Source organism: Ceratotherium simum, chromosome 7 (assembly GCF_057802395.1).
Source record: "Ceratotherium simum simum isolate JZ-2026a chromosome 7, ASM5780239v1, whole genome shotgun sequence".
Classification (NCBI taxonomy): domain Eukaryota; kingdom Metazoa; phylum Chordata; class Mammalia; order Perissodactyla; family Rhinocerotidae; genus Ceratotherium; species Ceratotherium simum.
Genome location: NC_141906.1, coordinates 17,920,235 through 17,947,798, shown reverse-complemented (window position 1 = coordinate 17,947,798; position 27,564 = coordinate 17,920,235). Strand labels below are relative to the sequence as shown.

The following is a 27,564-nucleotide window of genomic DNA, read 5'->3' as shown; positions in this document are numbered from 1 at the left end:
AAAACGGAGGAAACATCTTAACTAAACAGTTTTACACAGTGAGGTCAATCAGTGATAGCAGTAAAGGTGGTTTATATTCCATCAGTTTCTAATGCCAGGAGAAAATATTGTCTTAAAAATAGGAAGTAAAAGTTCACAAATATAAAGAGTCAAACAGAAGAGAGAAACAAATCTATCTTACGTACCAAAAATGGAGCCGCATCTCTGGGGATGAGAGTGGGGACTGAGGAGAGGTCAGTGGGGACACACACCAATGCTTACACGTTTTTCTCTCAAGTCCTAACCACAAACCTTAAATGGGTGTTAAATAGTTCTAAGCAATCTTACTGTGTTTCTCCAGGAGCTTCATTTCCCACTTAAGACATATTGCACCCAGGGTATGCCATCTACTAGGGAGTGACATGGGCTAGAGGAAAATTTTATGATAGAAATTCCTGAGCTGTAGGTGTTCTGGAGGCTAATATTGAAGGGGGTGGTCCAAAGAGGAATGGGATACACTCAAGAGACACAGAAGCTATGGCCTTTGTGTGGCTCTACAAGGGATGCTGTCCTCCTGTGCTTGGGAAGATAGTTACTAGATGCATGAGTTAGCAATTCTTCTCCAAATTGGACTAAGAAAACAAAAGATGCATATTCTAGTTGGTTGTTTTCCCCCTTATGTTTCCAACTTAGTGATTAAAGAATAATAGCTTATAATACATTGATTTTGAGTCCATCTAAAGTTTAAAATGTTAACGTTTTTAAAAACCAAAAATGTATTTTAAATATGTTAGTGCATAGGTTGTATGATTTGAGGGAAAATGAAATATGATTATTTAAAAATAACCAAAGTCATGCCTTCAACTTGGATGACTGTGAGCCTTGATGCAAATCATAAATACATGGCTTTTATTGCTTGTTAGGGTCTGTTGGTAGTCCCATTACACATCAGACTAAAACACTGCATATTTCTTTTTCTTTTTTCTTGGGGGTCATTTTCTTTTAGATGATGGATTTAGAAGAGGTAATACCCATGGATTGCTGTCGCCTTGTTAAATATGATGAGTTTCATGATTATCTTGAACGATCGTATGAGGGAGAAGAAGATACACCAATGGGACTTCTACTAGGTGGAGTCAAGTCAACATATATGTTTGATCTGCTGTTGGAGACAAGAAAACCTGATCAAGTTTTCCAGTCTTATAAACCTGGAGGTAAGGAATTTTATAGTATTTTGAGTTGTACTGGACTTAAAATTTTCATAAGAAAGTTTTTTGTTTATAGAAATGAATTTAATTTTAAATTTTTTATATGATCTTAAAATGTAGAATAATTTTGAAAAGTTGGAAAGTAGTCAGCAACAAACTTGGAATTAAGTTCTAGATTGCTTTCAAAGAGCTATACACAAAATTTAAAAAACAAACAACTACAAAACTTCGAGCTTATAGTCTTCAGTAGGATTTTTCTTCTCCAGTACTGAATCATCCTCACTCCCTCCCTCTGCCTCTGCCTCTGCCTCTACCTTCTAGAGAAGACCTTAGTCCAAAAAAAGTACATTCCCATTAAAAATCGCAGAAGTAGAGTCTGTTTTTCAGGGTCTCCTTGAAGAGGTGGTTTTATAACACATCACTGCGAACATTTTTTATTTTTCTCCATCCTCTCCATTTCTACAGGTCCCAAAGACTTCAGCTTTTTCTGTTTTCATTAAATTTGTCACATTCCTCAGTATCTTGGGGGTTTTTTCCTTTGTTTGAGACTAATCTAGAAAGCAAAATACAATGCCCCTAGCTTTACCAAAGTAGTCCCTAAAGACAGTTACGTGTTCAGAGTTTTCTAGTAATCGCTATATGTAAACTGTAACAAATAGGGGGAAATCAACATTTAAAAAATTTTACAAAATTTTTACTGTTGTTGTCTTGACCGTAACTCCCTTGAGTCGGTCATTAATTAGAATTCAGAATGGGCTGGCCCCGTGGCTTAGCGGCTAAGTGCGCGCTCTACTACTGGCGGCCCAGGTTCGGATCCCGGGCACACACCGACGCACCGCTTCTCCGGCCATGCTGAGGCCGCGTCCCACATACAGCAACTAGAAGGATGTGCAACTATGACATACAACTATCTACTGGGGCTTTGGGGAAACAAAAAAAAAAAAGAGGAGGATTAGCATGGATGTTAGCTCAGGGCTGATCTTCCTCACAAAAAAAATAATAAAAATAATAATAAAAACAAAAAAAGGAATTCCGACTTATGTTCTCTACTTTTATTCCTAAAAATTTAACAAAGTTACAAAGGTAACTTTGTTAACTCTTCTACCCTTTCAAATTCTGTTCTTCTGTGGATTGTATGCACCTCCTTTTTTTATGAAGGCTCCTCTTTCCATAGTAAATTAAGTGTGGTATTCTTTCAAGGGCTCCTTCGGTCAGACTCTGCCCTGTTTGTAAAGAATCCCTTTGGAGCATTTCCTTGCAGATTATTTTTGAGCTAGATAGCAAAAATTATGATTAAAGATAACATGTGTCAGCAGTAAAACCACTTTTTCAAAAGAACTCTAAATGTGAGTGTGGATTGTAAAACAATATGCTTTATTCATTAATAATCAAGACTTTAGCAGATTATTTTGTCAGATTTAGATTAGCAACATAGGGAAAAAACTGAGGATTGACATATACTACAAATAAGAGATTTAAACAGTTAAGCTGGAGAATAGCTGTCTATTAAATGTCGTGTTTGAAGATCGTTTATTTTTCTAATAACTGAAAGTTTAGTTAATACGATCTCCTGAAAACAGAAGAGGGAAAGATGGGATTAAATTGTAATATGAAGAATTTAAGTGAAAAAACAAACATGTAAACCGAAACAGTTTTTCTGTAGAATTTTCCATAGAGTATAGAGAATATTAGTTTGAGGAGAGGAAGTCTTTGATTATGAACAAGGTCTTGAATGGTTTAATGAAGGTTGTTCACAAGCAGGTAGGGCTGCTATGTTCCCTTTATTATTTGATCTGCATTCTCTAGTTATTTACATTCATTTAGTGTTGTGATTTTTGCGTTTTGGAACTTTGGACATATTTTTAATATGCTTAATGAATTTGACAGTGATGTTATGTTTTACAAGGAAACAAAGCATGTATTTTTAAAAATCACATTTTGACTTTTTTCTTTTCTTTTTTTTTTTTTTTTTGTGAGGAAGATCAGCCCTGTGCTAATATCTGCCAATCCTCCTTTTGTTTTGCTGAGGAAGACTGGCCCTGGGCTAACATCCGTGCCCATCTTCCTCCACTTTATGTGGGATGCCGCCACAGCATGGCTTGCCAAGCAGTGCATCCGTGCACGCCCGGGATCCAAACCGGCGAACCCCAGGCCTCCGCAGCAGAGCACGCACCCTTAACTGCTTGCACCACTGGGCCGGCCCCAACTTTTTTCATTTTTTAAAGACATCTAGGAGAACTTTTTTATTAGCCTCATTTCCATTTCTTTATAAATGTTTGTAATGTGATAAACTGTGAAAGAGAAGTTTTAACATGTATTATACATGTATAACATACATCCACCATCTTGATAATTTAAAAAATGTTATCTTTGCCATCTATTAGAAACACATTAAGAATGCATTGCTTGGGGCCGGCCCGGTGGCATAGCGGTTAAGTGCGCACGCTCCACTGTGGCGGCCTGGGGTTCGGATCCCAGGCTCGCACTGACACACTGCTTATCAAGCCATGCTGTGGTGGCATCCCACATATAAAGTAGAGGAAGATGGGCACAGATGTTAGCCCAGGGCCACTCTTCCTAGGCAAAAAGAGGAGGATTGGCATCGGATGTTAGCTCGGGGCTGATCTTCCTCACAAAAAAAAAAAAAAAAGAATGCATTGCTCATGTAAAATACATTTTTAAAAATAACCTCCAGTTGTGTTTTTTATGTTTTTCACATGTGACAGAAGTGATGGTGAAAGTTCATGTTGTTGATCTCAAGGCCGAGTCTGTAGCTGCTCCTATCACTGTGCGTGCTTACTTAAATCAAACCGTTACAGAGTTCAAACAGCTTATTTCAAAGGTAAGTTTAAAATTGTTCAGTGATATTAAGTGCCTGCTCTCTACAAAGCACTGTTTGATAATTATGAGTAAGATATAGGAACCAGTTTTACCTCAAGGAGCCAATATTTATAGCTAGGAGACAACTATAGTTAGGAGAGAAGGATGTGTCAAATAGAAGAAACAGATTGACCAAAGTACGGAGGTAAGAAAGTGTGAGGCAAGTGTACATAACAATGGCATGTGTGTTTGGCTGGATCATTCTAAAATACCTGCCTGGAAATATAAGTTCAGTTTATTTCATGGAGAGTTTTAAATAGTAAACACAAAAGTTTGGGCTTTGTTTGATGGAGGCAATAGAAGTGGGTTGTTTGTTTTCCTGAGTACAGCAGTGGTCTCACGGGAGCTCTGCTGTAGAGTGATGTCTGGCAACACTAGACTAGAATTCCAAATGGATTGAGGGAGGAGTCAGGAATGTAGATGAGGAAGTTGTGGAAATAATTCAAGTGAAGGCATATGACAAGAAATGAGAGAAAGTGTAGATTTGTAAGAGTAATTATGTAAATCGTATCTGCAGGACTTGTGATTGGTAAATGTTGGAGTAAGGCAGGAGCACCGAAGGCCTGAGGAGTTTCAAACTAGGTAATCAGAAAGGTAGTGATGATATATTAATAGAAATAGAAGAGTAAAGTCGGGGAGATTTGACAGGGAAGGTGATGAATTAAATATTGGCCATATTATGTGAGGGGATGATAAAGAACACAGGCTCATTCAGAATTTTTGAGCTGGAAAAATATGATGATGAAAACATTCAAATTTCCTCAGACAAAAAAACTAGTCCACTCCAGAGAAATGATTATTATCCTTTCAGGGGTCCTGTACTCTATATAGATCATTGAGCACACAGACATAAGCAAAATTTTGCAGGGTCCCTAAACCCCAGGTTAAGATCCCTTGGTGTAGTGGAAATTGTTCCATAATCTCAAGTCAAGAAGTTGAGTCCCGTTTCCAGTCATTCATCTTATGGTATTCTGGTCTTTTATCTCATCTGGGTTGTGTGTGTGTTTTTTTTTTTTAATTGATGTTTTAATAGTTTATAACATTGTGAAATTTTTGGTTGTACATTTTTGTTTGTCCATCACCATATACATGTCTCCCTTCACCCCTTGTGCCCACCCCCTACCCCCATTGCCCCTGGTAACCACACTACAGTTTTCTCTGTCCATGTGTTGGTTTATATTCCACATGAGTGAGATCATATGGTGTTTGTCTTTCTCTTTCTGGTTTATTTCAATTAACGTAATACCCTCCAGGTCCATCCATGTTGTTGCAAATGGGACAATTTTGTCTTTTTTATGGCTGAGTAGTATTCCATTGTATATATATACAACATCATCTTGATCCAATCACCAGTCGAGGGACACTTGGGTTGCTTCCACTTCTTGGCTATAGTGAATAATGCTGCAATGAACATAGGGGTGCATAAGCCTCTTTGGATTGTTGATTTCAGGTAGTGGAATACCCAGTGTTGATTCCCAGTAGTGCGATAGCTAGATCATAGGGTATTTCTATTTTTAATTTTTTGAGGAATCTCCATACCTCAAGAGGCTGCACCAGTTTGCATTCCCACCAGCTGTGTATGAGGGTTCCTGTTTCTACACATCCTCTCCAACATTTGTTGTTTTTTGTCTTGGTGATTGTAGCCATTCTAATGGGTGTAAGATGATATCTTAGTGTTGTTTTGATTTGCATTTCCCTGATGATTAGTGATGTTGAACATCTTTTCGTGTGCCTATTGGCCATCTGTATATCTTCTTTGGAGAAGTGTCTGTTCATATCCTCTGCCCATTTTTTGATCGGGTTGTTTGCTTTTTTGTTGTTCAGTTGTGTGAGTTCTTTATATATTATGGAGATTAACCTCTTGTCAGATATATGTTTTGCAAATATTTTCTTCCTCATCTGGGGTTTTTTAATGCCTGTTTTAACAGGGTTGTTGTGAATGTTAATAAAACAAATAAATGCTCTGTGAAAAAAAATTGTAAAGTATTATATAAAAGTTGGGTTTTAATTATTATTATGTTAAAAAGACAACAATGACTTCTAACACTTTTGCCAAAGTAATAATTGCAGGAAACAAATCATATTGTGAAGTCATATTTCATAATTAAATTGCTCATAAAAAGACTACATTAGTGTAATTGCTCTGTCCTATAGTTTAATCTAGAGTATGAGCACTGAGGTAGAATACAAAGGAAACACATGACATTCTCTTCCCTGGAGAAGCTGATAATTTTGTTGGGGAAAAATATGTCTGTAGAGAATAAAGGCAGTCACAAAACATGGTGCCAAGAAATACAGTGTTTAAAGTATCACTAGACTACCAAAGAATTAGGTATGGTTAGTTGTATTGAAAACAAATTATGTTTTTTAAAATGTAAATTATTTTTATCTGATCATTTCATGTGAAATTTATAAAATGACACAAAAAATTAAGGACGTGGAATTTTAGAATAACTTTAAACTTTACGTACTCATTTAATCTCATTTTACGCAGAAGAAAGTTGACTTAGTAAAAGTATTCACAACTATTCACAGAATACAAAAGAAAACGCCAAAAGTCAGGAGGTTAAACAGATGATGGTTTGACATCAGCTCTCAAAGAGTCAGTTATTCAATTTCTTTGGAACCAAATCACCTCATTTACTTTGCGGATTGGAGAGGAGTAGAATTTTTCGTGAAAAATCATTGCCTTTAAAATAGTTTCAGAGAATAAATTTATAAGTGATACTTGGTTCTCCTAATTTATAGCATAATTAATGGATGGGACTAATAATTTTTCCCATAAATTCTTTAAAAATTTGTAAACCTGTACTAAAATTATTTTTCTTTTTATTTTATTTCTGCTATTTTTAAGAAGAACTCAGCAGCATTTTATTTTCCCATATTTCCAAGGCAAGCAGAATTATTCTTGAAAGAGTACTTTTTTATTAAATTGCTTTCCTTGTAGGCCATTCATTTACCCGCGGAAACAATGAGAATAGTGCTAGAACGCTGCTACAATGATTTGCGTCTTCTCACTGTGCCCAGTAAAACCCTGAAAGCTGAAGGTTTTTTTAGAAGTAACAAGGTATGTCTTTTATTTTTTCATTACTATTTTCTATGCTGGTAATAGTAAATAAAATTAAGTTTATTATTATAAGTCTGGCCTCTAAAGCTATCCACCGTCTGTCTGTAATTTACCTTTTAAATTCTCACATCCTCCCAATAATTAATTACCTTCCTTTGTAGTCAGCTCAAATCAGGCTTCTTTCTGTCCTCAGAGTTAGTCTTGCTGGTTCTCCTCTTTGCCTTGTTCATGAACTAACCCCCTTAGAGTGTTCTTCCCCTCTCCCTAAATTTTTTTCCAGCCCCAGATTGGTCTTGCCTCTTGATGAAGCCTTCATGAGTATTTCTATCCACAGTGATTATGTCCTCTGAATTTTGTTCATTCTTGAGCTTCTCCCATAAAGCAGTACTTCATGGTGAAAGTCAGAGGCATGCCTAGTATAGAGAAAATTATCATCTTGGATTCACCCAACATTATTCCCTTTACCTACTCATTTATCTCTGTTAGAAAAGAGAAAGTTCGCGTTGATCTTTTTGTTCCATCTCTTGGTATTATTACGTGGTCCATCATTTACCATTTTTCTTATGTGTTTGTTCCTAACACCATTGGTTTACTTGGGATAAATTTCATCCAAAATTTTCCTTGTTTGTCATCTTTTATTTATCGCCTTTTCCAGTCTCATTCGTTTTAGTGCAGTCTTGTCTTTTATCTCATTTAACCTTTTTTATGTTGCTTTATTAATCTTAATAGTTAATTTTTATTTACCTCTGTTTTCTTCTAATACTTTTGTGTGGTGTTTATGTGTGTAACATTAAAATCTCTAATTCACTCTAATGTTTTAAGGTAAGGAGTGGGAGGGATCTAACTTTATTTTTTTCTTTAAATGGTTAGCTGATAGTCCTGATTTATAATATTTATTGAATAATAATAATTATCTTTTTATGCAAAACTCAAAATGTGATTCATAATTGCCAAATTTATGTATATGCATTTCATTTTTTAAAAAAACTTTATTATGTAAAACTTCAAACATACACAGAAGTAGAGAGAATAGCGTAATGAACCCCATGTACTCATCACCCAGCTTCTATAGTTATCAACTCTTGTTTCATCTGTATTTCACCACCTCCTTCCCCCGGATTATTTGAAAAATGTCCCCAGCATTATATCATTTTATCTATAAGTAATCTGAATGTATAGCTCTAAAAGATGAGAACTTTTAAAAAAAGTATAACCACAAATACATTACTACACCTAAAAAATTAACAGAAATGCCTTAATATCAAGCAATATCTAGTCACTGTTCAAATTTCCCTGATTATCTTATAAAATTTTTTTCCAGTGGGATTTATTTATTCAAATCAGGATCCAAATAAAGTCCATAATATATCTCTCCAGTCTGTTTTAACCTAAAGATTCCCCTACATGTTTTTTGTCTGTTTCCATGCAATTTATTTGCTATAGAACCAAGTCATTTGTCCATTAGATTTCTTTTATAATCTGGATTTTGGTGCTGCATTCCCAAGATGCCTTTATCCGTGTTTCTCTATCAATATTCATGCTAAGCTTTGATTCCACAATTTTGTGGAATACAAAAATTTTTGAAAATGGACAACCTAATAAACAAGATATCTGCATGTGTGTGTGTCTCATCTATCATAGCACAATTTTATGGCTAATTACAAAGACATATGAACATAATTATTTATTTTGTTTAGTCTCCAAAAACAACGCACGTGTCCTTTAGAAACAGTATCATCCCAAATTTTATAACTTATGCACTGTCTTGTATTGATGCAATATTATTCTTTTGATGAATGGGAATGTCAGTAAAATTAATGATGTAATATAACTCTTTGACTTACTATTTAGGTGTTCGTTGAAAGTTCGGAGACTTTGGATTACCAGATGGCCTTTACAGACTCTCATTTATGGAAACTCCTGGATCGGCATGCAAATACAATCAGATTATTTGTTTTGTTACCTGAACAATCCCCAGGATCTTATTCCAAAAGGACAGCATACCAGAAAGCTGGGGGCGATTCTGGTAATGTGGATGATGACTGTGAAAGAGTCAAAGGACCTGTGGGGAGCCTAAAGTCTGTGGAAGCTATTCTGGAAGAAAGCACTGAAAAGCTTAAAAGCTTGTCACTACAGCAGCAGCAAGATGGAGATAATGGGGACAGCAGCAAAAGTACTGAAACAAGTGACTTTGAAAACATCGAATCACCTCTTAATGAGAGGGACTCTTCAGCATCGGTGGATAATAGAGAACTTGAACAGCATATTCAGACTTCTGATCCTGAAAATTTTCAGTCTGAAGAACGATCAGACTCAGATGTGAATAATGACAGGAGTACAAGTTCGGTGGACAGTGACATCCTCAGCTCCAGTCATAGCAGTGACACTTTGTGCAATGCAGATAATGCCCAGATCCCCTTGGCTAATGGACTTGACTCCCATAGCATCACGAGTAGTAGAAGAACTAAAGCAAATGAAGGGAAAAAAGAGACATGGGATACAGCGGAAGAAGACTCTGGAACTGATAGTGAATATGATGAGAGTGGCAAGAGTAGGGGAGAAACACAGTACATGTATTTCAAAGCAGAGCCCTATGCTGCAGATGAAGGTTCTGGGGAAGGACATAAATGTATGTACTTAAACAGAAAAATGCTCCTTGAAACAGCATCAGTTTTTTCTCAGTTTATTTAAATTTTCAGTTAAGAAAAGAATCAGCTAAGAGTTAGGTACTTCATTCTAAGACCACCTGTAACTTGCTGGACTATACGATTCTTCTCCATCACCCTTGCTTTCGTTTTCGATGCAGTTATAGTGAACAGTGTTCTTAGACCTGTGTGATGGATCAGACCTAGGACAGTAATGATGTCAGAACTCTAGTGAGAGAAGTAAGAAAAAAAGAACTTTTTAAAAAAGGAAAGAATTATGATAAAAGCACTAAGTAAAAAATTAAGAAATTGTTTAATAAGTAAACAAATGAACAAAAAAAGCTAGACACTTTAGAAAATTTGATATTCAGTGCCCAGGGAAATTTTTATTTGTGCATCCTCTATTGCCCAATGCAAACAACAACTTCCCACACCCCCTAAAAAGTCCATAACTAAGTGGGAAAGTCGGAGAAAGGAAAGGAACTTTTTTTCAAGTTGATACTTTAAGTAAGCTCCAGACAAGGTGTAAACTAGCAATTCTGAATTAAATAATCTCAAAAAGATGGAAAGGGTCTGTCAGGTAACAACAAAAACACACCAACATTAAAATTACTATAAAACAACTTTTATAAAACGTTAGACTAAAACCAGCCAAAGAATTAGCAGGACAACCAGGTTCAAGATAAAAAATCTTTTTTCAAGTATAAAAGGGAAACAGCTGAAAAACTAAATACTTTGCATTAGTCTTTAACAAGGCAAATATTAATATTACTCCTTGTATTTGTATATTTTAGTTTTCAGAATACTTTTTTGTTTTTGCTGGAAGCTTCTCTGAAATTAATAAAGCAAACATTGATATCCTCATTTGACAGATAAGAAAACTGAAGCTCATGGAGGATGAGTGACTTGCCCAAAAGTACACAACTAGAAAGTAGTGGAACCATTACTAGAATTTAAAGCTTCTAATTGGATGCACTGGCTCCTGTTAGCTTTGGAAGAGAGTCCCACTCTTCATCCATCCATTCGTCCACCCACCCAATTAATATTTCCTGAATCTGTGCTAGATGCCAGGGCCTCTGTAGATATGAGTAGAGATGACCAGGATGCAGCCTTGTGCTTCAGCTGGGGTGGGGGGGTGGGGGGGGCCACAAACAACCACTATGAAAGTTAAGTGCTATGATGCTTGTACTCTCAAAATTTGGTCTTTTAAAAGGAGTGGTAGAAATTATGAAATCAGTAGTAAAAATACATAAATTTGTGTTCAAACTAACTAGGTCCAAGTAACACTGGAACCATGTGACATCTACACATAGATCTTGCAGAAACTCAAGTGGGAAGTGTGGATTAGTGGGCCAAAATGGAGACAGGGAAACTCTTATCATCATAATACTTTAAATTTCTCTGGAGTTTTTAGCTGATAAGGCTCATTAACTTACCTTATCACATTTAGTTCTCAACAGCTGTGGAAATTGATGTTGTCAGACACTTTTCACTGACGAAGAAACTGGCTCAAATGGGTTAAATAATTTGCCTGAGGTCACATTGCTGTGATTAAACTGAGGCATTTTGACTGTGAGCCTGTTGTGGACTCCGCCACCCATAACTGCTACCAGTGTTCCTTCCTTTCCTCACACCACAGTATAGGAAAAATAGCCAGTAGCTACTCTGCTTTCTCACCATCCTCAATCCTTCAGGTGCACTGGAGAAATTAAAAGTAGCTCCTCTTTAGGAAAAGGTTAGAAATTTCTTTTAAGTGGTTGGTTTTAGAATCATGTGCTGAAAACTTGACTGCATGATAGTCTCAACCTTAAAAAGAATTCAGTGGGAATGCTTAGAATTATAGTCTGAAGAGTCTCATTTCCATCTTAGAATGGTTAGTGACATCTTGAGACTACTGGCCATTTTAACCTTTTCGGAAATTTATAGTGGGCATTCATTGAAATAGGAAACATGGTGATGAAGAGAAACCATTTACTACAATTTATTTAGGCTTACAGGAGGCTTGTTTGAAAAGAAAAAGTGAAAACCCTGGGAAATGCTTTTTCATGTTTAGAAAACTGGCTTGGAGATAGAGGAGTAGGGACACTAGCCAGCAGCCAGGGGTTTCAGGTGTCTGTGCTAAGACTGGTTTGTCACAGTTCCTCGTGAGCTGAAAGCAGGTGCCCGGGAAATGTGGATGACGAATAATAATACGGGCTCTTGAAAGTGCTGAAATGGCAAAGTATATAACACAGAATTTGATATCTGAAGAATGATATTCTATGCACAGTATAGGCAATAACCAAACAACACTTAACATAATGGTCTTTAAGCTATTTGTTGTAATCCAGGCATTGTTTCAGGGAGTAATTATAGACTTTTCTTTGAAAATACTCTTCCAGTGTGACCGAGTTGTAGTCTGCAGGCACTTGGGTATAAACAGGAAGGTCAAGGTAATAAAAATGGTAGTGCATTTGCACTGAAATTTCTTTGTACAATTTTGGTTACCACCTCATCCAAGAAATACATAAAAGAAAAGAAAGAAAAAGAAAAGCCTTAAAGATACTTTGAGGTTGCACTGTGACGAGACTGAACTCTTCAGTTTGAAGAGGTGGATAGGAAAAATGATATGATGATAATCTCTAAAACTAGAAAATAATTACAGCCAATCAGTTAAGCTAACACTTTTTGCCAGGGCTATGTTAGGCATTTTATAAGTCTTGACCCAAAAACACATCATAAGGTATAAATACTGTTACCTCCATTTAATAATAGAGGTAATTGAAGTGTAGAGAAGTTAAGAAGTCAGAGTCACAAATCGAATATACAAGGAGCAGCTAGGAATTCATTCAGGCCAGGCCATCTAATTCCAGAACCACTTGGTCCTAGTCACCATATTGAACAATATCAATAACCAACAAACATTTGTGTCTTCCTGTGACACAACATTATGCAAGTTATGAGAGAAACCAAAAATGGCAATAATACCTTGTATTTGAGTAACGCGTTAGTGAGACTGGTGTAATGATCCCGTGAGACAGCTGAGGCTCAGAGAGATGAGATGACCTCCTTAAAGCCATTTGTCAGACTAAAGTGGCAACACTGAAATCCAGCCATAGGCTTCTGATTTCTAATCAAGTAATTTTTTTTCATTACACCCTTCTCTCAAGAAATTTAGGACCTTGCCAGATAACATAAGTAAAAACTTGTTTGCGAAAAGCTGGATTGTTAACATTGAGGGGTACTCCTTAAAGCCTAGAAACGGACATTTTAAACAAAGTAAAAGAAATGCTGCCTCAAGAGGTATATATAATAAAAAAGTTTATCACCCTGTTTATATTTTCTTCTAATTTGTACTTGTCACATTTTCTGTGGTGAACCTGTATCTTATAATCAGGAAAATAGTAAATGATCATTAATTTATTTGAAAAAATCCACTCAGAAAAATTCATCAGCCTAAGTTGGGATGACCTGAGAACATAAACCACGAGGGTTTTAGGGTCTTTTCCTTGATGTTTGATGTAACTTTCACAGAAAATGAAGGCCTGCCCAAGAGAGAGCCTTGGGGCTCCAGAGGGACCGCGGGCCTGTGACAGCACACCAGCTCGTGTATTCTGCACTGCCTACTACAAGAGAAAGAAATGAGTCAAGTTTTTGCTCTTTGCTGGAATGTGAAGACCAGAGTAAATAGAAATATTCCAGAAGTATGCTCATGAGTGGCTTATAAAATAGAGGTCAAAAGATTAAAATAATAAGCATTAGAAAAAAGCTCATTAAAGATAATCCTATTACAATGCCTATTACATATTACAATTAGTGTAATAATGCCTATTACAATAATTATGAGCTTAAATTGAAGCTTGGAGGTGGAAATTTCTGATCCACTTAGATGCTGTTCCTGTTACAGTGCAACCACGATAAAACAGACCTATCTTCACATGCTAGTCTTGACATATTTTTTTCTAGGAGAAATCCCAGAACTGGATTTACTAACAGTTGTTAAGGCAATTATTATATATCTGGCACTAAGCTAAAAGCATGATAAACATATTAGCTCATTGAATTCACACTGCAGTGCTATGAGGTAGGTACTATTGTTATCTCCATTTTTCGACTCAAGAAATGGAGGTATAGAGGCTGATGACTTGCTCCATGTCACATAGCTAGTCAGGAAGCAGAAGAGGCAGGGTCGGAACCCCCTGGAGCCCGCACTATCACTGTGGAGAACTGGAAATGTATGTATTTGAAAAGAATTCCTGCAAGTTTGGTTTTGAATTCAGCAGTCGAAAGAAAGAAAGAAAGAAGCACTGAACTATCTCCACACAGTTACAGCTGTCAGGTTATACCTAGTCTATACTCAGTGTCTATGTTTTCTGTCCATTCAATGTTGTATATTAGCTGACAGTCAAGTGGCTGAAAAGGGGTACTTTTTCCTGCTTACGGTGTAATGAATATATGATCTGTTTTATTATGCTCTAAGAGGTTTCTTTTACACATTTTTGTTTCTGTTTTGTTTTGGTTTTTTTGTGCTTAGGGTTGATGGTGCATGTTGATAAAAGAATTACTCTGGCCGCTTTCAAACAGCATTTAGAACCCTTTGTTGGAGTTTTGTCCTCTCACTTCAAGGTCTTTCGAGTGTATGCCAGCAATCAAGAGTTTGAGAGCGTCCGGCTGAATGAGACACTTTCATCATTTTCAGATGACAATAAGGTTGATTAAAATAATTTTGAATAATTAGAGTCTGTTTTAAATGATAGATTTGAGAACATCTTGCACTACTTCCAATTAAGGTGAAATAGATGCCCTTAGAAGGGTCATTTTTCCTTGTTGTTTAGTGGTTATTTGGCTTTTTTTGTTGTTGTTTTTCTTCATTCATCTAACAAACATTTGTTAAATGTTAACTGTGTGTCAGTTACTGTTCTAGGTGCTGGGGAATCAGAGGTAAAAGATATGCTTGTTCTCAGAGAGCCCATAATCTAGAGAATTTTGGAAAACAAACTAAACAATGGGGTGAGAATGGGTTGTTTATTCTGCTGAGACCAGCCATCTAAAAAAAATGTTTTTAATTTATAGATTACAATTAGACTGGGAAGAGCACTTAAAAAAGGAGAATACAGAGTTAAAGTGTACCAGCTTCTAGTGAATGAACAAGAGGTAAGTGAGACACTTAAGAGCACTGTAAGGTCACTCTTGGTAGTTACTAAAAACATACAGTGCAGAGATTTTATTACTAGTCTTTCCTTTTTCTCTCTCTAAAGCAGGCTCGGCATACTTTTTCTGGGAAATCTTGTAGTTGTGCAGGCCATGCTGCCTCTGTTGCAACTACTCGGTTCTCACATTGCAGCACAAAAGCAGACATAGACGATACATAAACCAGTGGGAGTGGCTATGTCCCACTAAAATTTATTTACACAAACAGGCAGTGGACACCTGTGGCCCTCAGGCCATTTTTTGTACCCCCCCTGCTCTAAAGTGTTGCTACAAATTCTGAAGTGAGGCAGTAATTTCCTGCTTTTAAAAGGGGATTTGTCTGTGCTTGTTTTCTGGGAATGATCGTATAATGCTGCAGGGGGATAGCCGCTGACCTGGAGAATGTACTTTCCGTGTTCAGAGAGCCACGGTAGTATTTCATAGGCATTTATCCAGTGTTCACCATGTGCTCCAAGTGCCTGCAAATATTCACTCCTTTAATACTCATCAGTTAACTGTGAGATAAGGACTATTTATTATTCCCATTTTATAGATGGAGAAACTGAGGCACAGGGAAGTTAAGTAACTTGCTCAAGGTCATACAACTTGTAAATGGTGGATTAAAGATCTAAACAGGCCATGTGTTTTGGGGGAATAATTAGTAAAATGTCTTAGTTCCTGTGATATAAAAGGCTGTGGCAAATACAGAAGAATAAGGCGGAGACCCTATTTTCAGGATGTTTATAACATCTTATTGAGGACCTAGACAAATGTGGAAACCGAATAGCAAATAAGGAGAAACATTGTTCATAAAATGCCTTCATTCACTCAACAAATATTTTATCAAGCACTCATCCTCTCTTATATGTGATCCATTACAGTCATTTTGACTTATATGTTCCTTCTGAGTTTGGGGTTTGTGGATACTATGTCTCTTGAGACAATGTACGTATTTGGAGAATTAGTATGCATTTCCCTCATTTTAGTCATAAAAATACTTCTTTTTACTTTCAAAATTGTGATCATTTTATTATAAGAAGGAAAATAATGAATGTTATTTTATTTAAGCTTCACAATGACTCTGTGAGGAGACACTGTCCCCACTTTACAGATGAGAAAATTGAGGCACAGAAATATTAAGTAAACTTGCCCAAGATAGCAGAGTTAGTAAGTAGCAGAGCCCAAGATTTGAACCAAGGAAGAAGACAGGCTCCTAAACTCAGGCCCCTAATTGTCACACTATAAAGTGCAAATAAAATGTCTTATTATCCTTATTTTAATGTGTAATTCAGGCTCTAATTGTTTATGTTTATATTCCTAGCCATGCAAGTTTCTGCTCGACGCTGTGTTTGCTAAAGGAATGACTGTACGGCAATCAAAAGAGGAATTAATTCCTCAACTCAGGGAGCAATGTGGTTTAGAGCTCAGTATTGACAGGTAAAGTACAATTACAGTGCCGTCAGCAATTTGAAGAAAGACCGTGTGAGCAGTTGACGTGGATTGGTATGATTTTCTGAAACTAGAAGAATTAAAAATCCCTGTACTATTCAGAATTTTAGTACTGCAGAATAATTTAATAGAACTAAGCAAAAATATTAGACTCTGTAGGATACTAAATTTGAAGTCTTGGGAGCATTTCATTATGTTTTCTCCAAATTTTAATGAATAACCATTTGACTTTTGTATTTGAATATAGTTCATTTTTCCTTGATGTCAGATTCATGTAATTTTTTTAAAGTTAAGAATTGCAAATTATGGTAGTTTAAAATGTCTTATCACATTTGTAGGTTTCGTCTAAGGAAAAAAACATGGAAGAATCCTGGCACTGTCTTTTTGGATTATCATATTTATGAAGAAGATATTAATATTTCCAGCAACTGGGAGGTTTTCCTTGAAGTTCTTGATGGTATTATCAATATTTTTGTGGGGAAATATCAGTTAGAAATGCTCTAAAACTAATAGAAGCCTATAGTTTTTAATCAAATCATGAGTTTTTTCTATCTTTTCTCTGGGTCCCATTTGCCTTTTAAATATTTCTTCTTTTCTCTAGTTTTGAGAATATTAATTCCTCCTTACAGGGAATTTGCAATTTCAAGTTGTATTTTTAGTACTTTTTGTGGAAAATTCTGCTAATGTTTTCTCAACTGTTTGTTCTTTAGTTTCTTTTTTCATTATGGCTTATTTTGTTTTGAGGATGTGGTATTGATAACTTATCAGAGCTTTTGAGAACAATGACTATATTAGTCTCCTAGGCTGCCATAACAAAGTACCACAAACTGGATGGCTTAAACAACAGAAATTTATTGCCTCACAGTTTTGGAGGCTAGAGGTCTAAGATCAAGGGGTTGGCAGGGTTGGTTCCTTCTGAGGGCTGTCGGGGAGAATTTGTTCCATGCTCTCTCCTCGCTTCTGGTGGGTGGTAAGCAGTCTTTGGTATTCCTTGGCTTGTAGATGCATCATCCTGATCTCTGCCTTCATCTTTGCGTGGTGTTCTCTCTATGGGCTTGTCTGTCTGTGTCCAAATTTCCCAATATTATAAGGACCCTAGTCATATTGGATTAGGGCCCACCCTAATGACCTCATTTTGACCTGATTACCACTGTAAAGACCCTATTTCCAAATAAAGTCACATTCAGAGGTACTGGGGGTTAGGACTTCAACATGTCGTTTTGGGGGGACACAACTCAAGCCATGACAGTGACCTAGAAGAGCACTTGTATTTGTCATACCTCTGGTTTTAATGATCAAATATTGTTTTATGGAGGCAGTAGTCGGGGAAAAGTTGGCTTTTGGGAGATCCTATCAAGGGAAACAACTAGTTCTGTATTCCTTTGTGACTTCACTATTGTGTAGAAAGATTTTGGTTTTCCTTTTCTTTTTCCACAGAATAAAATGTCCTAAGTTCTGGATGTTTTTATGTAAGATTATGATAGTTTTTCAGAAAGTTCAATAATACCAACACCTCACCTATTTTAGGCTGTTTCAGGTCTAATTTGGTTTAAATTTCAGTGGTTGAAATTCTGATTAATTGATAAGTTAACTGGAGAGACAAGGAACAACCAGGACATGTCTACCATGGTGTGTAGGCAAGTGCTCCAGATTGTAATTCCTTCTCTGACTATCTGGGGCCTTAGAGAAGAATTACTGTCTGGGTAAGCCAGGAAGAGATCATGAAGGATATAGAAGTCACCCTTGTTAGGAAGGATTGAGTATGTATTAGCAGAAATGGATTAGCCAGAAAATTTTATTGAATGGTGGGTGCCTGCATCAGTATCGTTTCAGTACAGTCATGCACCATGTAACGACGTTTGGGTCAATGATGGACCGCGTATGTGATGGTGGTCCCATAAGATTAGTGCCATATAGCCTAAGTCTATAGTAGGCTATACCATCTAGGTTTGTGTAAGTACACTCTATCATGTTCACACAATAGCAAAATCATCCAACAAGGCATTTCTCAGAAATATCACTGTCGTTAAGTAATGCATGACTATATATATTTTAGCATCAAAATAGTTAACTAAGAAATAAGTCATGTCATTAAACCCAAGAAACATTTATTGACCTGTAATTTGCCACACACTGCTAATGCCTGGTCCTACAAGAATGAATAAGAACCAGTGACTGCCCTCCAGATGCACGCAGTCTGAGAGAACCAGAGCTGCAAACCTGCACATTCCCAAATCAGTAAGTGCAGGTTGCTCTTGTGTACACCAGAGAGAAAGGCGACACCTGAGCAGGTGTTGAAGGATCAGTAAGTTTAGGAGCAAATGAAAAGAGAAGGATTAGTGATAGCTTGAGTGAAAAGAGAAGATCAAGTGAAGGTGATTGATTATGGTTCAATTGTAGGGCTAGAAGCCAACAGAGAGGCAAAGCCTGGAGATCCAGCACAGAGAGTGGTTGGTACAGCAGTGTCCAGCAGGAATCAGGAGAGAGTGGACCTAGGACTCCTGATGGGAGGAGAGCTTGCAGAAGAGTTAAGAATTACCTTCTGAGATGGGGCAGAAGAGGGCAAACATTTCCTTCTCAAAAATTCCTTGGGATAATGAGTTTCTTTTATCCCCACTTTTTAAGAATAACACTTGAAATAAATCTTTTTGTTTAGTCAGGCAATACAGGAAAAGTCAAATTATGAACTTCTAGAGAAAATAGAATGATAGCCTAATCTTGTATATTCATAGGGGTAGAGAAGATGAAATCCATGTCACAGCTTGCAGTTCTGTCAAGACGGTGGAGGCCTTCAGAGATGAAGTTGGATCCCTTCCAGGAGGTTGTGTTGGAAAGCAGTAGTGTTGATGAGTTGCGAGAGAAGGTAAATTCATTTTAAACAAAATAAGCTGATAAACATTTTTCTCTATGTTGCCTAAGAGATAGCCTAGGAAGCAAGTGCCAAACACTGATGCAGCAACCTTTCTTTCTTTGTCTCTGTCACAGCTTGTGACACCTTGTGTCACACTCTCGTTGTTTCTTTAGGCTCTTGATGCTTTGAAAAATTACATTGGTTTCTGTCCATCCAGAAGTAGACCCTCACTTTCTGTTACTTGGATCAACTTTGTCCTAAGTAGTTAGGATTAGTTCAAAGTTACTAGAGTAAATTGCTGTATATATTTAAAAGAAAAAAAAAATGATATAGAATTGAATAAAGAATCCAAAGAAGGTCTCTTTTACATATTCCATTTTAAAGGTGGGAATTTTAAGGATCTCTGGGGAAAGGGTGAATTATTCATAAACAGTACTAGAACAGTTGGCATTTTAGAAAGAAATTTGTTTCTGTACTTCACCTCAAATACAAAAATAGTTTCTAAATGTATTAAATTTATATAAAAAATACAATTAAATGATAAATGTACTAGATGAAGATATTTTTATAATCCCAGAAAGGTAAATAAATTTCTAAGTGTAATGCTAGAAGCTCAAAAAGAAAAGATAGACCACATAAAATTTAAATTTTCTGCACAGCGCCCCCCCCCCAAAAGAAAATTTTTTTTAACACTCTATAAACAAAGCTAAAAAACAAGAACAGGAAAAAATATATGCAACATGATGTCTGTAATTTATAAGGAGCTACTACATTAATAAGAAAAAGATGAACAGGGGCCGGCCCTGTGGCTTAGCGGTTAAGTGTGCGCACTCTGCTACTGGCGGCTCGGGTTCGGATCCCGGGTGCGCACTGACGCACCGCTTCTCCGGCCATGCTGAGGCCGCGTCCCACATACAGCAACTAGAAGGATGTGCAACTATGACGTGCAACTATCTACTGGGGCTTTGGAGGGGGAAGAAAAAAAGGAACAGGATTGGCAATAGATGTTAGCTCAGAGCCAGTCTTCCTCAGCAAAAAGAGGAGGATTAGCATGGATGTTAGCTCAGGGCTGATCTTCTTCACAAAAACAAACAAACAAACAAAAAAAAGAAGCAAGAAAAAGATGAACAATCTCATTTTAAAATAGGCAAAGAACATGAATAGACAAATCATAGAACAAGAAATACAAGTTAAAACAGTAATAACGTTTTCACCTCTTAAATTGGTGAAGATTTAGAAGATCAAGAAATACCTAGAATTGGGGCCAGCCCAGTAGCACAGCAGTTAAGTGTGTGAGTACCGCTTTGGTGGCCTGGGGTTTGCCGGTTCAGATCCCAGGCATGGACCTACTCACCACTCATCAAGCCATGCTGAGGCGGCATCCCACATAGAAGAGCTACAACTCTACAACTATGATACACAACCATGTACTGGGGCTTTGGGGAGAAAAAAAGAAAAAAACAAAATAGGGAGATTGGCAACAGATGTTAGCACAGGGCCAATCTTCCTCAAAAAAAAAACAAAAGATGAGGATTGACAATGGGTGTTAGCTCAGAGCCAGTCTTCCTCACACACACACACACACACAAAAAATACCTAGAATCATTAAATTTTGGGGAAAACAGACAATATCACACACCTGTGATAAGTGGTTAAATTGATATGATTTTTTTCAGAGTTCAGTTTGGCATTGTTTATCAACATTTCAGATATGCAATTCCACATCTAAGAATTCAGTCTGAAGAAATATTTGCAGAAATATGCAAAGATATTCATAAAGGTATACAGTATAGCATTGTAACTGGAAAAATTAAAAACAGGCTCAGTGTCCATCAGCAGGAAATAAAAGGGTGTACTGTTCAGCTATTGAGGAGAATGAGTTACTCTGTATCCTGTTATGTGTGGGCTGTATACAATTGTTGTATAGAGATAGTTCATAAATAGAATTTTGTGTATTTTAGAAATGTGTGTATGTAGTTTATATATGCTTAGGAAAAGGTCTGGAAGGAATATACAAAATTGATATTTATGGGACATGGCATTCTGCTTTTGTTTCTAATTTTTTATATCAAATATATAACTTCTTTGGAAAAAAAAATCAAGCTATTTCTATGTTTCTGGGATAAAAGGAATATAACTTTTCTAAGCAAATTTATTTTTGAAATGAACTCATATAAAATGTTTCCTTTCACAGCTTTCTGAAATCAGTGGAATTCCTTTGGAAGATATTGAGTTTGTCAAGGTAAAGCTCTGAGAATGTTTGCATCTGGGTCCTAGTGCTCAATAAACATGGCTAATGGCATGATTTATTCATTCACTCTTTTTTTCCTTAGGGTAGAGGAACTTTTCCCTGTGATATTTCTGTCCTTGATATTCATCAAGATTTGGACTGGAATCCTAAAGTTTCTACCCTGAATGTCTGGCCTCTTTATATCTGTGATGATGGTGCAGTCATATTTTACAGGTAACATTCATAGTGTTTTTGTTATTTCTACTGATATAAAACATTTTTGTTATGCATAAATATCTTGTTTTCCATAAATACCTTTATACTGTTGTTATGATATAGAGCAGCTCTGACTAGTAGCAATACAAGAGCCACACGTTACATTTTGAAATTTTCTAGTAGTCACATTTTAAAAAGTAAAAAGAAACAGGTGAAATTAATTTTAATAAAATATTTTAACCCAATTTATCCAAAATGTTAACATTACAACATGTGATCAGTATAAAAAATCATTTATAAGATATTTTATTTTCTTGTTCTGGTAGCAAGTCTTAGAAATATTGTCTGTCTGTTACACTTCCAGCACGTCTCAATTTGGATCAGGCACATCTCAAGTGTTTAGTAGGCACCTGTGGCTAGTGGCTACTGTATTGGACAACACAGATCCAGAGGAAAAAGAATATTCTTTGGAGCCTGGCAGACAAAGGGGTCAGATTTAGCTTTGTTATTTACCTAGCTCCTCATCTGTAAAATGGCGACAGTGATGTCAACCTTCCAGGATTTTATGAGAATTAGTGCTATTGCATTTAAAATACTGGCATGGTGCCTGTTACATATAGATGGTCAATAAATGACAGCTATCCTTATACTAATGATAACATGGAAATTATTCCATGCCATTTTCAGAAGTGAGTGCTATGTTAATATAATAAACACATTAGAAATCGAGGACATCTTGGTATATGGGATTATTTAACTTCACTGGTGACAATCAGATTTCATTTTCTCACCGAGGAGCATTATAGCACTGAAGCATAAATGAATAGAGGCAGATGGCTATACTGGTCTAATATGTCATTAATGTCTTAAATGTAGGGATAAAACAGAAGAATTAATGGAGTTGACAGATGAGCAAAGAAATGAACTGATGAAAAAAGAAAGCAGTCGACTGCAGAAGACAGGACATCGTGTAACGTACTCACCTCGGAAAGAGAAAGCACTCAAAATATATCTGGATGGAGCACCAAATAAAGATCTGGCTCAAGACTGACTGCTAATGGAGCATTTTCCCTGAGGGATTTTGGTTTTAATTAGACGGTTCACTGCTACTGTGTAGTGCCATGACGGCCGGACGTGGTTGGGGTAACCCAGTGACACCAGCACTGATTGGACTGCCCTTCACCAATCAGAAGAGCTCAGTGCCCGATGGGCCACTGTTGTAACTTGGAATCATGTTGTGCACTATAGTCAAATGTACTGTAAAGTGAAAAGGGATGTGCAAAAAAATAAAAACAAAAAACAAAAAGCAAAACCTGCTACTAGAAAAGGGGGAAGGGGAATGAGTAAACTTCTTTTATTGAGGACAAATGTGCACATAGCCGCTAGTCAAACTAGCCTCAAACAGGATGCTCATAGCTTAATAATAAAAGCTGTGCAAAGGCCATGAATGAATGAATTTTCTGTTTATTTCACTGATACACACATTACCTCATTGACAATTTGGAAGTAAATGCAACGTGTGTTGACTCTGGAAAGCAGCAAAATAGGAGCTGAAGAAAGAGTTCTTAGAACCAGCCGTAACCCAGTAAAGAATTGTGAAGTTGTGTTTTGTTTCATTTTTTGTGAAGTATTAAGAACATTCTGGAACATCAAAACGTTTCCCTTAGAAGGCACCCAGCAGGTGGTAGCTCACATTGCTGCAATATTGTAATTATAACTGATTGTACTTAAGTTATGGATGTGGAGAATACATTTCACTCGTTCATTCAGCATGTAAATAAAATTGATCCTATTGAGTTATCATAATTGCAGTTTAGCTATTTCCCATGGCTGTTCTTTTCACATATCATTCATGATCGACACTTGTGTCCATTGAGAAGTAGAGCAGTCTATGTAAATGTAATCCTCAGTGAGGCTCCTCAGTGCTGGGTCCCATACGATTGTATTTGCCCTTGTTAATGAGGTGGTTCTGTTCAGCAGCTTCAATTTTTTTTTCTTTTTGTACATTTATTTTTGAAGATTTACTTCAAGTTTGAATCTTCTAGACCCCTTTAAGTCCCACTTTAATTTTTGGAGTTGATTTGTAGTTACACGTAGTTTAACTTGGGGAAAACGTCTTCACATCGTGTTGAATCAACTTGGTGGTAAGTCAGGTCATGGCACAGGCTGATGCAGTCAACATGATTTCATTGCAAAGTCGATCAGAATCGGCAAGTTTTTTTGCTTTGCTAAATACAACTATTCAGTGAACACAATTCTACGTAAATTTTGAAAATGCCATCTAATTTATAAAAATCAATAAGGTTTTGGTAAAACTTTTTCATGCCAGATGCTGTTTACAACAATGAACATGCCAATAAAACATTTGTTCATTCTGTTGTGTTATTTTAGTCATTAAACTTTTGTGGATGAAGTATCTGGGTTAAGAATAGATTTGTTTTCTTTAAATATAACAGTTTGTAATGTGTATTAAATAATTATTTCTATGATAAGGTATGTTTACAGTAAAGTTCTCATAGGAGAGATGAAGAGATGTTAATATTTAACTTTGGAGGATCCTGTCAATATTTCACAATCAGATTTTTACCCTTTTTTCCTTTTAAGAAAGATAATTAGAAAATAGTATTAGCAGATGTTGGCTCTGCAATCTGAATATAATGATTGAGAATTCCATAATATCTTAAAAGTCTCTTGGAATCCATAAGGAAAAAATCTTTTCTAAGGTATTTTTCTGGCTAATTTTTATTCCATGTAAACTCTGTAGCATTCTGCTGAATTTGAAGTGCTGTTCTGAGTTTGCAGTAGTGGAATTGGTGGTGGTCTCAGAGGGAAACTTGAAGCATTTGCGGTGAATTGTCTTTTGGGTCACTTGGATTTTCTGATGTAACATGACAGCTCTCTGGTTCTATACAGGCCTGCTTACTTGGACTATAGGGTTAATAAATCGGGTTTCTGCTTTCAAGGACTGACTGTGTGGAGCAGAGGAGGCCGATTTGTAAACAAAATGGGCTTGGTTTGGTGTTCCTATAAGAGTAAATGGTAAAATTCTTTTCACACCTGCTCCTCTCTCTGTGCCTTCTGCCCTGTTTTTTGTTTTGTGTTTGCTGCTTCTGACTGCAGGCATATTACAAATACTGAGAGTAAAGAAAATATTTCATTATAGAAAACAAAAATTTAAAGCTTCTAGCTTTTCAGTGCCTGAAAGAGTGAAACACAGTGTTGCACTTTAATGATTTCAGTACAGGGCTGGTGAACGTCTCAAAGTGGATTCGTGGAGACGGGAGCAGTATCTGAAGTGAGGGAGGTCAATGCGTGCCAGCCTCTCAGATTCAGAGAACCAGGGGAGCGCCTAGCCGGAAGGCAGAGCACGAACATGTGGATCAAGCGCCCCACGCCCAGAGGCAGTGGAGCCCGGGGATCACTCATCTGCTGAATCTCCTGAGGCTGACGCAGGCCACATGCAATAAACTGCGACCCTGCTCCCCACAGGTCACGCCCAGGTTTGGAAGAGCTTTGACCGTGTGGCAGATGGGTTTGTGTCAGTCAGGCACGCCCTGTGAAAACCAAGTACAGGTTTCCTCCGCTGTCCGAAAGTTCGCTTTACACCACTTCGCTTTTACAAAAGACCTACGTTAGGACCTGTTTTCACTAACCAAAAGAAATCCAGAGGATTTTTGCTTTTAAAAGTGAAAATAGCGTTCAGCATTTGTTTCGCAGCGAGCCGTGATAGAGGCAGGCAGCGCGCACCCAGGCGGCAAGTGGCGCCGCCAAGCTCCTTCCCCGGGAACTACACTTAGCATCTCCGCCTCGAGCCCCCATAGCTTTGACTGTGTGAGCATCTGTGCTTTATCTGGATTTATTTTGTAGGTTATTTTCTGGATCTGGGAATGCTCGAAAAACTTTCACATATAAATTAATGGTAATGGCTGCTTCGCTTTATGCCATTGCGGCTTACGAAAGGTTTCATAGGAACGCTCTACATTCGGATAGCGGGAGAAACCTGTACCTACAGATCTGGGCAAGTGCTGAAGGCGAGGGGTGCATTCTGGCCAAAGAAGCAAAAGCTATGGTTTCGGGACCACGCCGTGTTTAGCTGGTCTGTACAGAAGTTTGCTAGTTGAGGGTCCTCAAACTAAGGAAGTGTAAGTAAGGGATAGTAGTCATGCTAAGATAAAAACACTGAGTGAAGGAGCCCTACGCTAGTGTTTGGCGATCTCTTTTGTAATGGAATGGAAAGGACTTTAAAATTTTGAGAAAATGGGGGTAGACCGAGGCCACAGCTAGAAGATAGTCAAGCAGCTACTGGATGCCAGGCTGCACTGAACGGTATTGTGGCACATTTCTAGGAGGGAGAGGAGAGCCACAGACTTACAACGTGGTCTAAGCTAAACGAGGGCCCAGCGTCAGAGCCTTGCAGCGTTGTTACTAAATCTGGAAGTGACCTGTGAATGTATGGAATACAATAAAATCTTTTATTCTGGCTCACTTGCTAGTATTTCCTTTTCAATTGGCTACTGTGGTTCTCCCTCTGAATTTTGTCCCTTTGTTCAGCGTGAAGACCCTAAGCAACTCTTTTGCACTTGTGACTTGCAAATTGTAGTCTAGAGTATATGGAATAGAAGATAATCTGAATTAGCAAGTTTTCTGTTTGCTAAATAAAACTATTCCATCTAAATAATTCTGTGTAATTTTTGAAGAACAATATTTTGGTCACTAGGAGTCAAAAGCATTATAAGGCCATAAATCCTTAAATGCAAAATTGTATGTATGTACAGTTTTCTAGGGGGCTAGTAATGTTTTTTATCAGGTTTGCAAAGGGAGTTCATGGCCGGAATAAAGCTTGTAGCCACCTAGGCTTCGTGTACATGTAATCAAGATGCTCCTTGTGTGTTGTCCAAGGGGAGGGGTGGGGGGGTTCTATGATCATCTGGTTAGATAGAGAGTGAATTTTCCAAACTTGGCTTTCAGAAACAAGAATACTTGACAAAATCAAGAGTGCATTAAAGCTTGTGTGACTGTTTAGAAAAGAATGCAGCAATCACTAGGGGCCAAGCTAGGAGGGCTAAAAGCATTGGAGAGGAATGCTCCACCCCTTCCCCGTCACCAGGTAATGGTACAGGTGAGCAGGTCTTCCTATTGGGCAGAGCCTGAGAATTCCCCAGGCCAGGAGTTATTAGTGGACCCTATGACCTTGCCTGAAAGGTGGGGACCACGCTCCCCCTCTGCTTTCTTGGCTCCCAACCTGCCCCTTCCCCCAGTACAGTGGGCACACTTAGTTTTCAGCCTCTTAGAATGCTTAAGTAACCTGTTTAATGAAGGAGTATCAACTTGTTGAGATACAAATACACAGTGGTTCTATTTTTCCAGTAAGTGTCCCAACCGTGTTCTGTTGAATGCAGTTCCCCACTGGAAGTGGACTCTTATCAAACTCTAAGTGCAATCCTATAACTTTTAAGACACTTTGCGTTATTAAAACAATTGGATCTTGTTAAAGTTTCAGACATTTGATTCAAAGGTCCCCCCACCCAGTGCCCACTAGCTGTGCTGCTCTCGGCTTGGGAGGGTGAGGGGAGGTGTGCTCAGTGCTCTCACTACCCCCCCTTCCTGCACTAGCTCTGTGGACAGTGGCAGAGGTGAGGAGGAGGGGAAGACATCCCACATATGCACAGCCTCCTGAGGGTCATGATGAGCTTACTGTCCCCTTTCGTCTGGTCACTGTTAACCCTTGTAGACTGGAAGGCAGATGCCCTGCAGGTCCCACCAGCCAAGGACTCAACTCCAAGCAGATGTGTCAATAGCTCCCATACAAATTTTATGAGCGTTTCTCTGAAAGATCCCCACATACAGGTTTTAGCCGAAGGAATAAGTCT

General features: G+C 37.5%; 1 protein-coding gene across 3 annotated transcripts in view; it reads left to right on the top strand.

The window, feature by feature from the left end:
* Positions 1 to 24,069, top strand: part of USP47 (ubiquitin specific peptidase 47) — a 118,051-nt gene extending 93,982 nt beyond the window's left edge. For 2 of the 3 annotated variants that reach the window (XM_087433209.1, XM_087433211.1), the window contains 12 exons: positions 986 to 1,193; positions 3,914 to 4,029; positions 7,015 to 7,134; positions 8,986 to 9,763; positions 14,293 to 14,468; positions 14,832 to 14,912; positions 16,270 to 16,385; positions 16,736 to 16,854; positions 19,130 to 19,260; positions 21,443 to 21,490; positions 21,582 to 21,712; positions 22,571 to 24,069. In XM_087433209.1, the coding sequence (XP_087289335.1) occupies positions 986 to 1,193; positions 3,914 to 4,029; positions 7,015 to 7,134; positions 8,986 to 9,763; positions 14,293 to 14,468; positions 14,832 to 14,912; positions 16,270 to 16,385; positions 16,736 to 16,854; positions 19,130 to 19,260; positions 21,443 to 21,490; positions 21,582 to 21,712; positions 22,571 to 22,745 (2,199 nt within the window). In that variant the 3' untranslated portion in view covers positions 22,746 to 24,069. The remainder of the gene's footprint in view (positions 1 to 985; positions 1,194 to 3,913; positions 4,030 to 7,014; positions 7,135 to 8,985; positions 9,764 to 14,292; positions 14,469 to 14,831; positions 14,913 to 16,269; positions 16,386 to 16,735; positions 16,855 to 19,129; positions 19,261 to 21,442; positions 21,491 to 21,581; positions 21,713 to 22,570) is intronic. The other variant, XM_087433210.1, reaches the window with a different exon arrangement.
* The last annotated feature ends 3,495 nt before the right edge of the window (positions 24,070 to 27,564 follow it).